General features: G+C 37.6%; 1 protein-coding gene across 1 annotated transcript in view; it reads left to right on the forward strand.

The window, feature by feature from the left end:
- necab3 (N-terminal EF-hand calcium binding protein 3) overlaps positions 1-6781 on the forward strand; it is a 40593-nt gene extending 33812 nt beyond the window's left edge. The window contains exons 10-13 of the mRNA XM_041980191.1: positions 1559-1671; positions 2088-2165; positions 2837-2928; positions 5545-6781. Of these exons, the coding sequence (XP_041836125.1) occupies positions 1559-1671; positions 2088-2165; positions 2837-2928; positions 5545-5573 (312 nt within the window). The 3' untranslated portion in view covers positions 5574-6781. The remainder of the gene's footprint in view (positions 1-1558; positions 1672-2087; positions 2166-2836; positions 2929-5544) is intronic.
- The last annotated feature ends 6749 nt before the right edge of the window (positions 6782-13530 follow it).

The raw sequence follows: 13530 nt of genomic DNA on the forward strand, positions 1-13530 counted from the left end.
AGGCTGGGTCAGTTTTGGTTGTGCTTTCTGATTTTGGGTGTATGTATGTATGCATGTATGGGAGGTTCCCAGGTTCATTCCCACTCCCCCAGTCATCTGTGTCCTTGGGCACTTCACTCTCCTTGCCTCCAGCATTGGCATTGCTGGTGTGTAAATTTTGGGTGATGGTCAGAGAGGCTATAGGCGGAGATTGACAGCCACATTTCCGTCAGTCTGCCCCGGGGCAGCTGTGGCTACACACATAGCTTACCATCACCAGGTATGAGTGAGGAGCAAATGAATAATGGATACAATGTAAAGTGCTTTGGGTGCCTTAAAAAGGGCTTTTATTATTATTATTATTATATGTGTTTTCATTTGCCACAATCTGCATATTGACTGATAAGGAATTGAACTGATAGAATTTGGTTTGGTGTGTCATTGATATTCATTCATTCAAAGAGTTAAGAAAAGTACCAGTAGTAACTTACTGTAGGTTTACGCTTCAGAACCTGCATATGACGATCTGTTGGGTGTGTGTATACCTTAAAGGCAAATGCCAAATTAAAAAAAAGGATCATGTCTGTAGCAACATTATTACAAGTCCAAGTAAATATAGTGCCAGTATCCTTATACATCCATGGGATGCTTATCATTAGTTAAGTTTCATTAAATCTTCATTGTGTCTCAGGTGCTGTGATTCATGCTTTGTCATTTATTAGGGCAAACAAACTACAAGTAATAAAGTAAAAGCAATAATGAGTGACATTTATTTGCCAACAGACCCAAAGTAAAATATAATAACGGAATGCACTGATTTGTATATCAAATAATTTAAACATTTCATTGCTATTTTTCATTTTGGTGAAAGGTCTTGACTGTAGCAGGTTGCTCTATCATCTGGACTCCTCTACTATGAAGCCATGTTGTTGTATTAGGTACAATATGTGATTTGGTATTATCTTCCAGAAATGTGTGAGGCTTTCCCCAAGAAACCCAAAGCATATGTTGTTCTAAAAGCTGTATAAGCATGAAATGTGCCTTTCCAGTTGTGCAAGCTGCCAGTTTCACAGACACTAATGAAACACCTTACCATCAGATATGCAGGATTTTAAACTGAATGCAGATAAAAAGCTGGATAGTCTCTCAACCATTTAGACAGGAAGATGAAGCACCAATCATTTCCAAAGAGTTTCCTGAAGTTAAGTGCTCATCTGGACAACATCTGCCTATATATATGTCTATATATGTCTCTGAGGGATATTATGGTGGTGCTGCGGTTGTACACACGATCATAGGTTTTTACTTCGTAAGGCACTCAATGCCTTCATTTGCCCCGTATCTTAAACATCACTAAATATCTAACGTAAACCATCATCCTTGACTTGAACTTAACTATAATTCAAACAGCCATTTAAATGTATTTCAGAAAATGAGGAACAACAACAGCCTCACTTTCCACAAATTTCTGTAACCTTACTGTCTAAAATTCCTCACAAAGATTGACTAAGAAGTGCATGTGCTTGTAAAACTCTGTTTTAATCTCACCCCCGTCTGTCTGTTGTCTTGGTGCCAACAGAACATCCTGCTGGTTCAGAGACAGATGTCGGTGATTGATGACGATCTGGACAACTTCCGCAAAGTTCTGAAGAGCTACATCGATGCCACCTCAGCCCACTCTGACAACCTGCAGTGAGTGTCTTGCTTGTTTCTAGAAAATGCAATGCATCTTGTGGTTGCTGTCAGGTTCTGCTGCCGTGGCAGATTTATACTTTTAAGCAAGGCTGAATCAGGAGTTAAATTGTCAGCTGTGCCAAAACTGGAATAAAGAGTGGAAGAATGCCTGCATTTCAGTATTGTCCCATTAAGTATGCAGGAATGTTGTATCAGTTCTTTTTTTGGTTGTGTTTTTTATAATTAGAATTTTCTAGGATTACAAAGTGTCTCTCTAACTTTAGGAAAAACTCAGCTGGTGTCCAGTCCTTCCCTGCACAGTCCTAACTTATAGTATCTCTCTAAAGGCTGAAACGTTTTCATGTAACTCACTTCCACTGTTGTTGTTTCTTCTTCTTACCCCACTCTACTTTTCTTCTTGGTCTCGCTGTCAGTGTGTCTGTTCAGAAGCTCCCGGGAAAGTCGTGTTACATAATGTATGAGTTTTGGCAAGACCGCATCTCCTGGATGAGGTCAGTACTCTGTGTGTGTGTGTGTGTGTGTGTGTGTGTGTGTGTGTGTGTGTGTGTGTGTGTGTGTGTGTGTGTGTGTGTGTGTGTGTGTGTGTGTGTGTGTGTGTGTGGCTGCATTAGATATTGGCAGACTGTTTGGCACTCTTAACTCCTTGATGGAAATGTTCCCCACCAGTGAAGATGAGCAGATGGCCCGACTCTCTGTTCATACACACAAACACAAGTTCAGTCACACATACTAGATATCACACTTACAAACACACACACCTACCCACTGACACTCACAGACACATAAAGGTGCATTTTAAGTAGCTGTATTTTAGCCATGCTTACACTGGCTCACTAATATTTATTGCTGTGATCAAATTTGATAAACAATTTTTAATTCAAGAGACTTAGATGTTTCAAAAGACATACTTAGTAAAATTAAAATATTTGAATCTTTGAACATTTAATAACTCGATTTAAATGATTTGTGCAATACATTTGACTTCATATATGGTATATTTACTAAATGATATCAGCTTGTACATAAAATCATTTTAAATGTTTTATACGGTAGGAATTAATGATAGCACCCCTTTTTCAACATAAATACAGCAATATTCTGAAAAGCAATGCTTATTCTCATGAGTTTTTTTCTAAGTTGTCTCTTTACCTTCTGTCTGCAGCTACCTTCAGTCCAACAGCAGCAAAGATTTCCAGCGCTGCGTCATTGACATGTTAGAGGATGCTGAAGTAGTTTCTACTATGTTGCTCCCAGGTTTGTATCTTTGTGTCTGGGAATGTATTCACATATATTTATAGGCATAAGTGTATATTAAATATCTGAAATGACATCTCCCACAGAACCTTCTAACTTTGCTTTTGTGAGGTCAACACATATAACACAAGGGCCAAACCACCAAATCCGAATATTCCTGACATCCTTTATAGACATCCTTTTATGTTTTTGTCTCATTATTAGTGCACATTTCTGACTCATAAGTCCAATTTTGGCATGTAAAGTTCTCCCAGAGAGATTGCACATTAGACCCCAACTCCAGCATGCTGAGAGTGAGCAAGCAGCTCTTGCTTCATTATCTGCTAATTTGCCTTGAAGATCAGTCAGTTTTCTGATGCTTGCAGAGACGTTTGCCACTATGCTTTTTTTTCTTTGGAGAAAGAAATTCCTGTGTAGAAACTGGAACTGGAAACTGGCCTTGCAACAAGTATCCATAGCACACTGCTTGGCTTCTTATTCAGCTCATTACTGTTCATCTTATCATTAACTAATGGTGCTATTTATTTAAGTGTATATTGAGCAGAAGATCAATGTCAAAGGCTCTGTTATATGCAGTAATGAAGTAATTGGCTTAATTAAAATTCTTGATTTGTTTCATTTAGTGTCATAACCAACATCCCCATCACTATATAATAAAAATTATTAATAAAAAATACACACTATGACACACTAAGTAATCACATACAGACATTCCTGGTTGTGTTGTTGGTCTAGATATCATGTAGATGGAAGGATCTTTCCTATTATATGTTGTGCTGGCTTTACCTCTCTTTATGGGCATTTTCGGTTTGATTATGTGTATGCTGATGCAGTACTAGTGGGCATTGGTAGATTTTGCAAAAGACTGAAATAATTTTTTCTTACCTGCTCTAAAGTAGTTGCAGGCCAACACGATGCAATCATACACGTCACCTGATAGATGTCATACATAGCACTTAAATCACAGGATTGTTCCTGATCATAATAACTATACTAATGGAGCTGATGAGAAGTTTTTTTAAAACATCAAATTACTTAAGCCATTAATATTTAAGCAGACATATTAGACTTCTGAACAAATAAATCTCCAGATGTAGATTTTCTTTACACATTTCTCCTATATGAGCATCATAACAGAGAAAAGCAAAACACAAAACAGACATATTCATAAGTGTAAATAAAAGGGAGAAAGGGATATATCACCCAAACTCAACCTGCCCTCTGCTCATTATCACGTCACTTCTCTTCAGCACACGGCAGAGTAGCATGATTCACTGCCACTTGAGTCTAGGCCACTATCATGACTCTCTCATCTTGACATTTGATTAATTTGTTGCAGGCAACACTGCTCTACATGTACGTCAGAATTCAAAAGGGTTAATTATCATTTCTGCCTCTTTGCATTTGGGTGCAGTTGGTTAAATAGCAGTGTGGGCTGTTTAGGTTGTGCGGGTTGCTAGGCTACAGTCCTTGGTTTACTTCCACATCTGTGGTTTAAATGTATGCTTACCGCTTCAGACATAAACTGATCAGTTCTGGTGTTGATACTGAAATCTGGTGTCTCCTCTAGTGCTCTGTAGGAATTGGGTATGGCTGATTAAAGAAAGCAGTGAGGCTAAAAAATAAAAATTGTGGATACCTGAAAATAGAAAATGAAATTTCCAGCAATTCAGCTTATCGAGTATAATCTAAAATACAAAAACTTATTTATTTTAAGAATAAGGTTTTTTTTAAAATAACTGTTAAAAGTCACAGTTTAGATAGATGTGGATAATGTTTGATTACATTAAAATGCCTTAACTTTGTTACGCAACTTTAGACTAGTACAGATTTTGTGTGGTTTGAGTTTACAAAAGGCTTTTTTTTCAGTCACCATAATGAAAGTCCTTGCATGTAGGATGCTTTATGTGCTTTATGCTGTGCTGCATTAACGTCTTATAATTTGTTATTGCAATATTTTTAGTAAAATAGCTATTCAGTATATGGTTGCCAGGGAATTGTGTGCAGCCACAATGCATTGATTAGGAGGAAGAGGTGGTTTATAAGATCCACATCAGAGTCACAGGACAGGGTAGATTCTGAAGGCAATAATAGAAGAATAAATACAACAGCATACTGCTGCTCCTGGAAGCTGCTTTGAGTCTCTTTTCTAGTAAATGTCACCAGATACTGCCTTTATAGCTTTTTTCCTAGAGCAGCTTTGCTCCAGCTAGCAGGTGCTTGCAAAAACAGTTATTCTGTCCAACTTTGCTGCCTTGAGAATTAATCATGAACTGCCATTGAAATGACTGTAAATTATATACATGATCTTCTGCATGTGTTTGTTGGATTTAATGTAGGTAGTTTAAAATGGAACAATGTGCACACAATATTTTGACCCTACATCCTCTAAGCATTCTAATTACCTCTCTCCCTAATGGTGTACACTGCTAGAACCTTTATAATTTAGCTGAAAGAAAATATGATTACCTCATAATTAAAAGAATTTACATAAGGTAGAGCTTACTTTAACATGAAACTATATTTTAACTATTTTAAAATTTTGTACATAATTGCCCTGAGAGATGTGACCTAACTTCTTTTTTTTCTTCTCCGTCTCTTTCTGTCTTTCCTCAGCTTCCTGGTGGATTATGACTAATAACTGAATCCAGAATGTCACATCCACTGCCTACACTGTCACACGGACAAAGACACATCGGAGCATCAACCCACCTACCCACACACACTCAAACAGGCACACACACACAGAAGAATTCAAGAGGTATCCATGTGTTTAAAAGCAACAGAGGACAATGGTGTCATCCAGCTTGCGCCAGCTGTATCTTCTGATGTTCCTGTCTTTGACTGCTCATTATTGTGCTGCTTATATAAAAAGACATAGTTGGCATAGCTGCATCCTGTCTGTAGACTTGAAAATAACTGATTCTCTGCAATGCAAAAGCAGTTCTATGAATATTCTAAACCTTGTCTTTGACTTGTGTTATGGCTGCTTTTCTCTTGCAGTGCTTGTCTGGTATTAAGCCACATCAGAACAGCCAAAAACACAGTAAAATAGGCTATTAGAGCAAAATTGTTTGGAATGAAAACCATCATGCTGGTAGTGTTTTGTTTATGGTGAGTTGTTTGCCATTTAATACAATAAATTATGATGACTAAAGCAGAGTGGATGAGGACAAGGTTTTACTGCATCATGAAAATGCATGCTGAAGTGGACACATCTCTGCTGTATATGCTGTATTATACTGTACTCACTGTTTCTTTCATTGAGCTCTACCTGTCGTGCACAGAATTCCCAAAAGTCTACACTAATGCTTGGGCATCTATATCTATTGCTAGATATACTAGTGGTCAGTTCTTAGTTACATCGCTTCGATTGTCTATGTAAGACACCTTCTCAGTCTTCAATGTAAAAATATTTTTGAGACCAAGTGTATGTCAGAGAATTAATAACTGGAGAGGTAATTTTAATGTATCAATAAGTTAAAGAGAAAACTATGTGTAACGCATTTATTTTGATCATAGTGAGGTTAATTTCATCTGTACATATATAACTTAAATTGTAATTAATTTCTGTTGTGTTTTGATTTGGTAATCTATACCAGGGATCCCAAACTTCAGTCCTCGAGGCCTACAGACTTTCAATGTTTCCCTGCTTCAACATACCTGACTCAAATGAATGGCTCAGTAGCAGACTTTTGCAGAACTTGTCATAGATCCATTTTATTTGAATCAGATTTGTTGCAGGGAAACATCCAATACCTGCAAGATAGTAGGCCTTGAGGACCAGGGTTGGGGTTCACTGATCTATACCACCAAAATGAGTGAAAAGAAACTAATAAAATTCTTAAAGATTCCAAGTGTTTGTTTAACAAGAGAAAACAGATTCAGTTTTTAATCTATTTTTCTGCTGATAATTTACTTTGAAGTTTGTTTCCCTATTTATTAAATCTTCACGGTGGATTTCTAGATTGAATACTGTGAACTGAAAACAGCTATAGTATTGTCACAGCATTATGTCAAATTACTATAAGAAAACTATGAAAATTTGAAAAAGGTAACACTGAAAGCAAAGTAGAGAAGCTGAATCTGCTTCAACCCATACTTCATTGTTTTTATGTTGAGTTTCAGTTCTGTGTATTTAGCCTTAACACAAAGTTATCAGAAAATAAAGGGGAATTAAAAACAAACATATTTCCAGTTTTGCATGAAACAACATAAAGTAAAGCTGAAATATATTCTACAGTGAACATTAAAACAACTCCCTACCCCCTTCTTCCCGCTTAGGAAATGTAAATCAAGGAAACTTCTTATAACAAAATTCTTTGGAAGTCTTTGCAATGGCACCATGAAAACGGCACTTTCTCCTGCACTACAATGGTTACTCAGTTGTTCTATTACTGCCTCTGTAGTAGTTTAGCACATAAAGCTACATTAGCATGAGTTTGAAAGTTTAGCTAGCCAACATTAGCTAAAATTGCAAAAAGGTAGTGCAATAGCTAACAATAAAGTTTGACACAGTAGTACCTATATATAGAGCTTTTGCTCTTTTTTTCTCTATTGTTTTAGACATTATGTTATGAGACCTTCAAGAAACCGTAAAATATATCCTGGTGATTTTTAATGATCAAGATGGTCTGACTTTTGCCGTTCCAGATGTGTCCCATCCATTAACAGCTTGTACTGCTCGACATTCTTAGCAGTAAGTTGTGCAATATTTAAGTATCTAAAACCGTAGATTAAATGAATATTTACTGTATAAACATTAAATACACACCAGAACTATGCATCGTGCAATTTAACTGCACATTAAAATCTCATGACAACCAGTCACCACAGCAAAATTTGATCTAGTGAGGGTGTCACAGCTTCCCCTGACAGACGTTTGCAGATTGGATGTAGGCTTCGTAACAAGTACCTTCTTCTCATTTCACAATCAAAGTATACAAATTACAATCAGTGCACATACACAAATATGAAATGTGTAGGCTACTTCTATCATTTCAAATAATTATTTATACATTTAAAATGCTCAGTTTTAATTTTTACCTTCATAGGCTACTGTTGGTTGGAACACTGAACATCTGAACAATAAGGGGTGACATACACACCTGATTAACTGCAGGTCTGGCTCCTTCTGTTTGAGCAGTGTATACACCGACTGACCATGATGCTTGCTCCCTCCGTTGCTATGTCAACCATATTTGCAATATCAAGGGCATTAGCTTGCAGAAAGTCCATGATGGCTTCAGCAGTCCCTGCAGCATCCAAGCTCGAAAGTTCTATTAGCCCTAGATAAGTGCTGACAAATCATGTGTTTTTGTAATCGGCACTATACAAATATGCAAAGTAACTTGTTCATAGTGATACTGGTTGTTTCATCCAAATAAAGCGAGTATGGCGAGTCACAGATGTCCTCTCAAAGCTCTTCTTGAAAGTATGGTGCCAAAACAGACTTGATCACATCCATACACTTGGTTCTGTGCGTCTGAAAGGCTCCAGTCTCATCCTGCAGAATGTCAAACATATTATCCACTGCATTAATTGAAGTGTGGCAAGCAACGTATGCTGCAATGCGTAGCTCACGTTGTGTCTGGCCCTCATAAATCCTGGTGCTACCAGTACTTGCTGATGCCACCATAAAATCCTTAACTGTGGGCAGGCATCGCATTTTGTGCTTCTTTGTGTCAGCATGGTCCTTAAAGTCTTTTAGGTGGGTTTGAATGTCCGTATTGCAAAATCATTCATTATTCTTTGATGGCGCTATCCACACGTTAAGGTCACTGTCACTTTCCCATTATAGAGCTGTAAATAAAAAGGCAGCCGCGTGGCGCCAGGGTGAATTTGTCCGAACGTAGGTTCTGGGTTTATCTGGATCAGCCTTGAGGTCCGCCATCAGATGATGATATTCACCATGCTGTTTCCTTGTTTGCAAAATAGAATGAACCCAGAGTTGTCTTTTTCTTTTGTACAATACTTAACAGCAAGATTTTTATCAATTTGAACCATCACTGCTGTTTGTTCTGTCCCGTGTGTTCGGTTTCACCTGGGTGGCGATGAGTTTTGCCTGTCGCTGTCGTTGGTCGCCCCCTGTGTGTCATGCCCATTACCCCAAACCCGCCCAAACTATGTCCACCCACCCAGGTGTGAGTCTTTGACAATTTCCAGTATCTAAATTGTGGACAGCTTGTTTTCCTATTTCTTAATTATATCTTTCAGCTGCTCTGATAGCTGGCCAGCCTCTAATGTTACCTTAGTGCATCTTGTGTTGTTCCATCACTACTACTATGATGTAAGTCAGTTTCAATCCCTTTGTCTCTGTGATAGTTTCAGTAAGTGTAGTTCTACATTTTCATATTCTTGAAGACTTTTAAAAGGTACTTGTCTCTTAACTTTGACAAATAGCCACACAGGTTTCAAGTATCTATAGGAGCCTAGTTTGTCCATGAGCTTCCATCTCAAGTAAACTGCCTTCTGTTAAGATCGATAGGGTTTTGTAATGGGGCTTGTTACCCATTCTCTTACAATGAAGTTTTTTCCCCCCTCGCCTTTATTCTAGTTGTAATAGTAAATTCCATTTCCCAAAGTTAGATCACCATCATCATATCTATTTCATATGACATATTAGTCTATAAAAAAACCTACATATATAAATAGACATATTTCATATATCTATTGATATCAGTATCAATAGATATAACTACTTAAATGTTATTTGATATTGGAAACCACAGTATGTCATTAAAAAAAAGAGTAACTTCTAGCTAAAATAAGTTCACAAAGATGTGTAACCCAGCAGGAGAAATGCATTGTTTTATTATATGTGTGCTTTTATTTTTTTTATTTTTTTATTGTTATAAAAGCATTCTGTGGTTTAGATGTGTCTGTGAAAGCGCCAACACTTGAACAGTGTTTTTGTTGGTTGTGTTGAGATGCAGACTTCTGATTGAAGGGGAGCGTTTAAGTCCCACCCACAGTCAACAGCAACACCTTACTGAGAGAGACAGAGACAAGCCAACATATACTGCTGAGGTCAGAAGCTAATAAAGTCAAACAAGTGAGAGTGGATCATTAAAAAAAAAAAGCATTGTACCCTTGAAGAACACTTTTGTAATGTTGGAGAGATTATTACAAATTGGAGCACCAGGAGCAGGCAGCTTTTGGCAGTGTCTTGATGAGTCCAAAGTTCAGTTAGCCAGCAAACGGCTTTAACAGCAGATCTATGAGTTTCCAGCAGAAATCCTTAGCACACCTGGAGTGCAGCATGTCATAGTTGAGCACATAGTAAAAATACTGAGATAGCACAGTTGAAGTCTTGCAATCCTGAGAAACCTGAGAACAAAAGCGTAAGATAGAACCCCAAATAGAGATCAAGCAAATCCCTGCAAAGTTGACAAAATCCAAGCCATGGTACTGTTTCCGATGTGGTGAGGAGGATGGGCACATTGCTTCCAGTTGCAGCAGTGACCCAAACTCTGCACTAGTAGATGCAAAACAAAAAGAGCTCAAAGAAAAGCAGCTGGTTTTGGAAAGTTGTAACACACCTGATTTAAACTAATGCAAGCTTCTGTTGATGGACAGACAGAAGCTAGACATGAACTACATCCCACCTTAAGAAAGACAAAGACAGCTTTGAGCTTAAAGGCTGAGGTCAGTGGCTTCGGTGAACTGCCTAGTTGACTTGTGGGAAATAAGTGCTCAGCAAGTTTTGCTGTTGATGAAGTGGATTGTAGTTGTCTGCTCGAAACCGGCTAACAAGTTATGACTATAGCTTTTACATTCTATCAAGATAACTTGACTGAACAAATCATCAAGCTGATTTCAGATCTTCTTGTTCTTCTTTAAGTTGAAGTAGCCAGCGGTCAAACTGTCCCATATCTAAAATATGTGGAGATCACTAATCAGTTCCCAAAAGACTTTTTTGAATCTGAACCCCAGATTTCCACTTTGGCTTTAGCAGTACCTGATTTCCTTTCAAACAGTGACACTCCACTGCTAATAGGTACTTACACCCTTAATTTCTTTCAACGAGCAGCAGTGCGACAATCCTTTGCCCAATCGGAAGTCTTTCCCTCATCCTCAGCAAATCAGAAAGTGCTATTTGAGGGTTTGTGTGTGCTAACTAAAGCTAAGTGCACACATAAAGATTACTGGGCTGTTTTTGTCCTGATTTTGCCCCTTCCAGAACAAGGATGGCAAACATCTGATTATCTTAAGTCTTATAAGATTTTCCTATAAAATTATCATTTTATAGAAAATGATTATTTTATAAGAAAATGTTATAAGTATGTTATTCATGTGTTATATGTTATTCAAATTCTGTCAATACGACCTGTCCAGTGCCCTGCCTCTCACAGGCTAAAATGCTGGGTTGGGCTCCAGCTTCCCCTTGAGCCTTAATGGGCAAAGCAGTATAGATAATGAATGAATGTATGAAATTGTACTTTCAGCCATCATTGTTCTGTGAGTTAAATATTCCCTAAGTGGCTTTTAAATAAGAGCAGCACTTGAAAAATGAGTCCTCTGTAAATAAAATTGGACACCTGCCTGAACGAGAATATCCAACTGCATAGAGTAAGATGCAGAATTAACAAGTCTTATTACAGGCTCCACTGCACCAGCAAGTACTCTGCTATAGTTGCTTGTGCATGTCTTATGATTTTCAGAAATTCAATCAAGCTATAAATTTCACTTTGTGTTTCATTCTATTTAAATATTTACTGTTTGAGGAAGTGAAACTACACTTTTTAGAGAAACAGCTGAGTAAAAATGTATTAATGTGGCAAAAATATGTGTAATATTTTTTCCATGGCTGTAGGACACCTTGCAGGAACCATTACTGTTTTGTATTGCTTTTTATGCTGGTCAGAGGGACTGCAACACAAATGCAGCAGTGGTTCACAGTAATTTACACAGTGGTAATTGGGATGCTATTTGTGTCCAGTCTATTTTTCTCTGGAATTTTGCTACACAGAGATCTCAATATAAATGTGTGTTCTCTATTTCTCTCAACAATGACAACAGAACAAACTCTGAATATCAATGAAAGCCCAAATCCATCCTTAGAGCTTTTCTGTCGTGTTGGAAATTATTGCTGAGTTTTTGAAAATGTTCATCGCAAATTAGCTAAAACATGCACATGTGCACAGGAAAGAGGTGGGCAAATTATTGTTGAGGCTGTAATCATTGATTGTAGGACTGATACAGGCATCTCCCCACTCAAGCAGATTGTCTGTTGGTGAGGCAAAATGAATATCTAGAGGATAGGCATGCTATTCACACACTGTTCAGAAAGCTTCAGTTGGCATCAATTCCACAAAACACTAAAGTGGAAGTTTCACACCATTACTGTTATTAAGAAAAGAGTTCTAAACATTGTATGACAAAAAAAGCAGTTGCTGTAGTTGTTGCAGACAGATGAGGAATGCAAATGTCTCAAATACAAATAATATATATATATATATAAAACAAGTTATTGTATATGTATAGACAGGTACATAGGTAACTGAAGGTAGGTTGGATTTGCAGTAAAAGAGAGAGGCCATCCTTTGTACAAAAAGCCAAACACAACAACAGACACAAAAGGAAAATACAAATGCACAACCATAAGAAAGTGTGTACTCATCTCATCTAAGGCTAGGATATCCGTGCATAAAAAAATAAATAAATAAAGAAACATAAAAGAAGAATAAATAAATAGAAAAATAAATGCCAATATAAAAAACCTGATCACCATAGGTACAAGTCTAAGATAGAAGAACAAAGGAGTAAAACTGTAATAAATAAAAAACAATTACGAAACAGTTGACTCCAGTTGGAGATTATAAAGTGCTAACAGTCTTGTTTAAAAAGGACACATCCACAGGAATCAAGCTATTCCTGTAGCATGTAGTCAAGACCACACGCTACAGGATATAGACGGTGTAGAATAATAATTGTCAAGAGTCAAGATGAGTAAAGTTTAACAAAGTTTACAGAAAAGAAAATTAAAGACTTCTGCATGGAGAGCATTGCATCCAATCCACAGGTGGCTGCAGGAGGCTCTGAAGAGCAAAGCCAAAGAAAGCTTGTAGTGGCAACATAATTTACACACAAAAAAAGGCTTTTCCTCGCTGCTCATGCAGGACGTGATGTTTTCGGCTCCTTAAGTCCAAAAAAGAAAAAAAGAGGCATAACTGATATCATATTTTTTTTTTTGCCTCATCCAGTTACATCGCATCATGTTTTTACATGCTATGTGCACACAGGTGAGCTACACTCCCAGCAGCAGACATTGAGCGCATGTTAGAAACTGCTGCATCAACCACCTGTGAATCAGACAGAAATATGTTTTTAATAATAATATCTGATCTAAAGAGCAGCTGGAGGAGTTTTCCTGCTCAGGTGTACTAAGAGCTTAATGTCCATCTGGAAACATGCACAGCTGAACAATCAGTCTCCTCGTCATATAGCCATTTTATATATCCTACGTAAAACATTTCAGGGTACATCAAGTATACTCTGTATATTGCCCAGCCCTAGCTTACTTACATGTTCATAGAGCCGTAGAAGTCTAAGGCCACTCAGCAGCTCCTTTACAGTGGTTTACTTCTCTCAACAAAGGCC

Source organism: Melanotaenia boesemani, chromosome 3 (assembly GCF_017639745.1).
Source record: "Melanotaenia boesemani isolate fMelBoe1 chromosome 3, fMelBoe1.pri, whole genome shotgun sequence".
In the NCBI taxonomy this organism is placed as follows: domain Eukaryota; kingdom Metazoa; phylum Chordata; class Actinopteri; order Atheriniformes; family Melanotaeniidae; genus Melanotaenia; species Melanotaenia boesemani.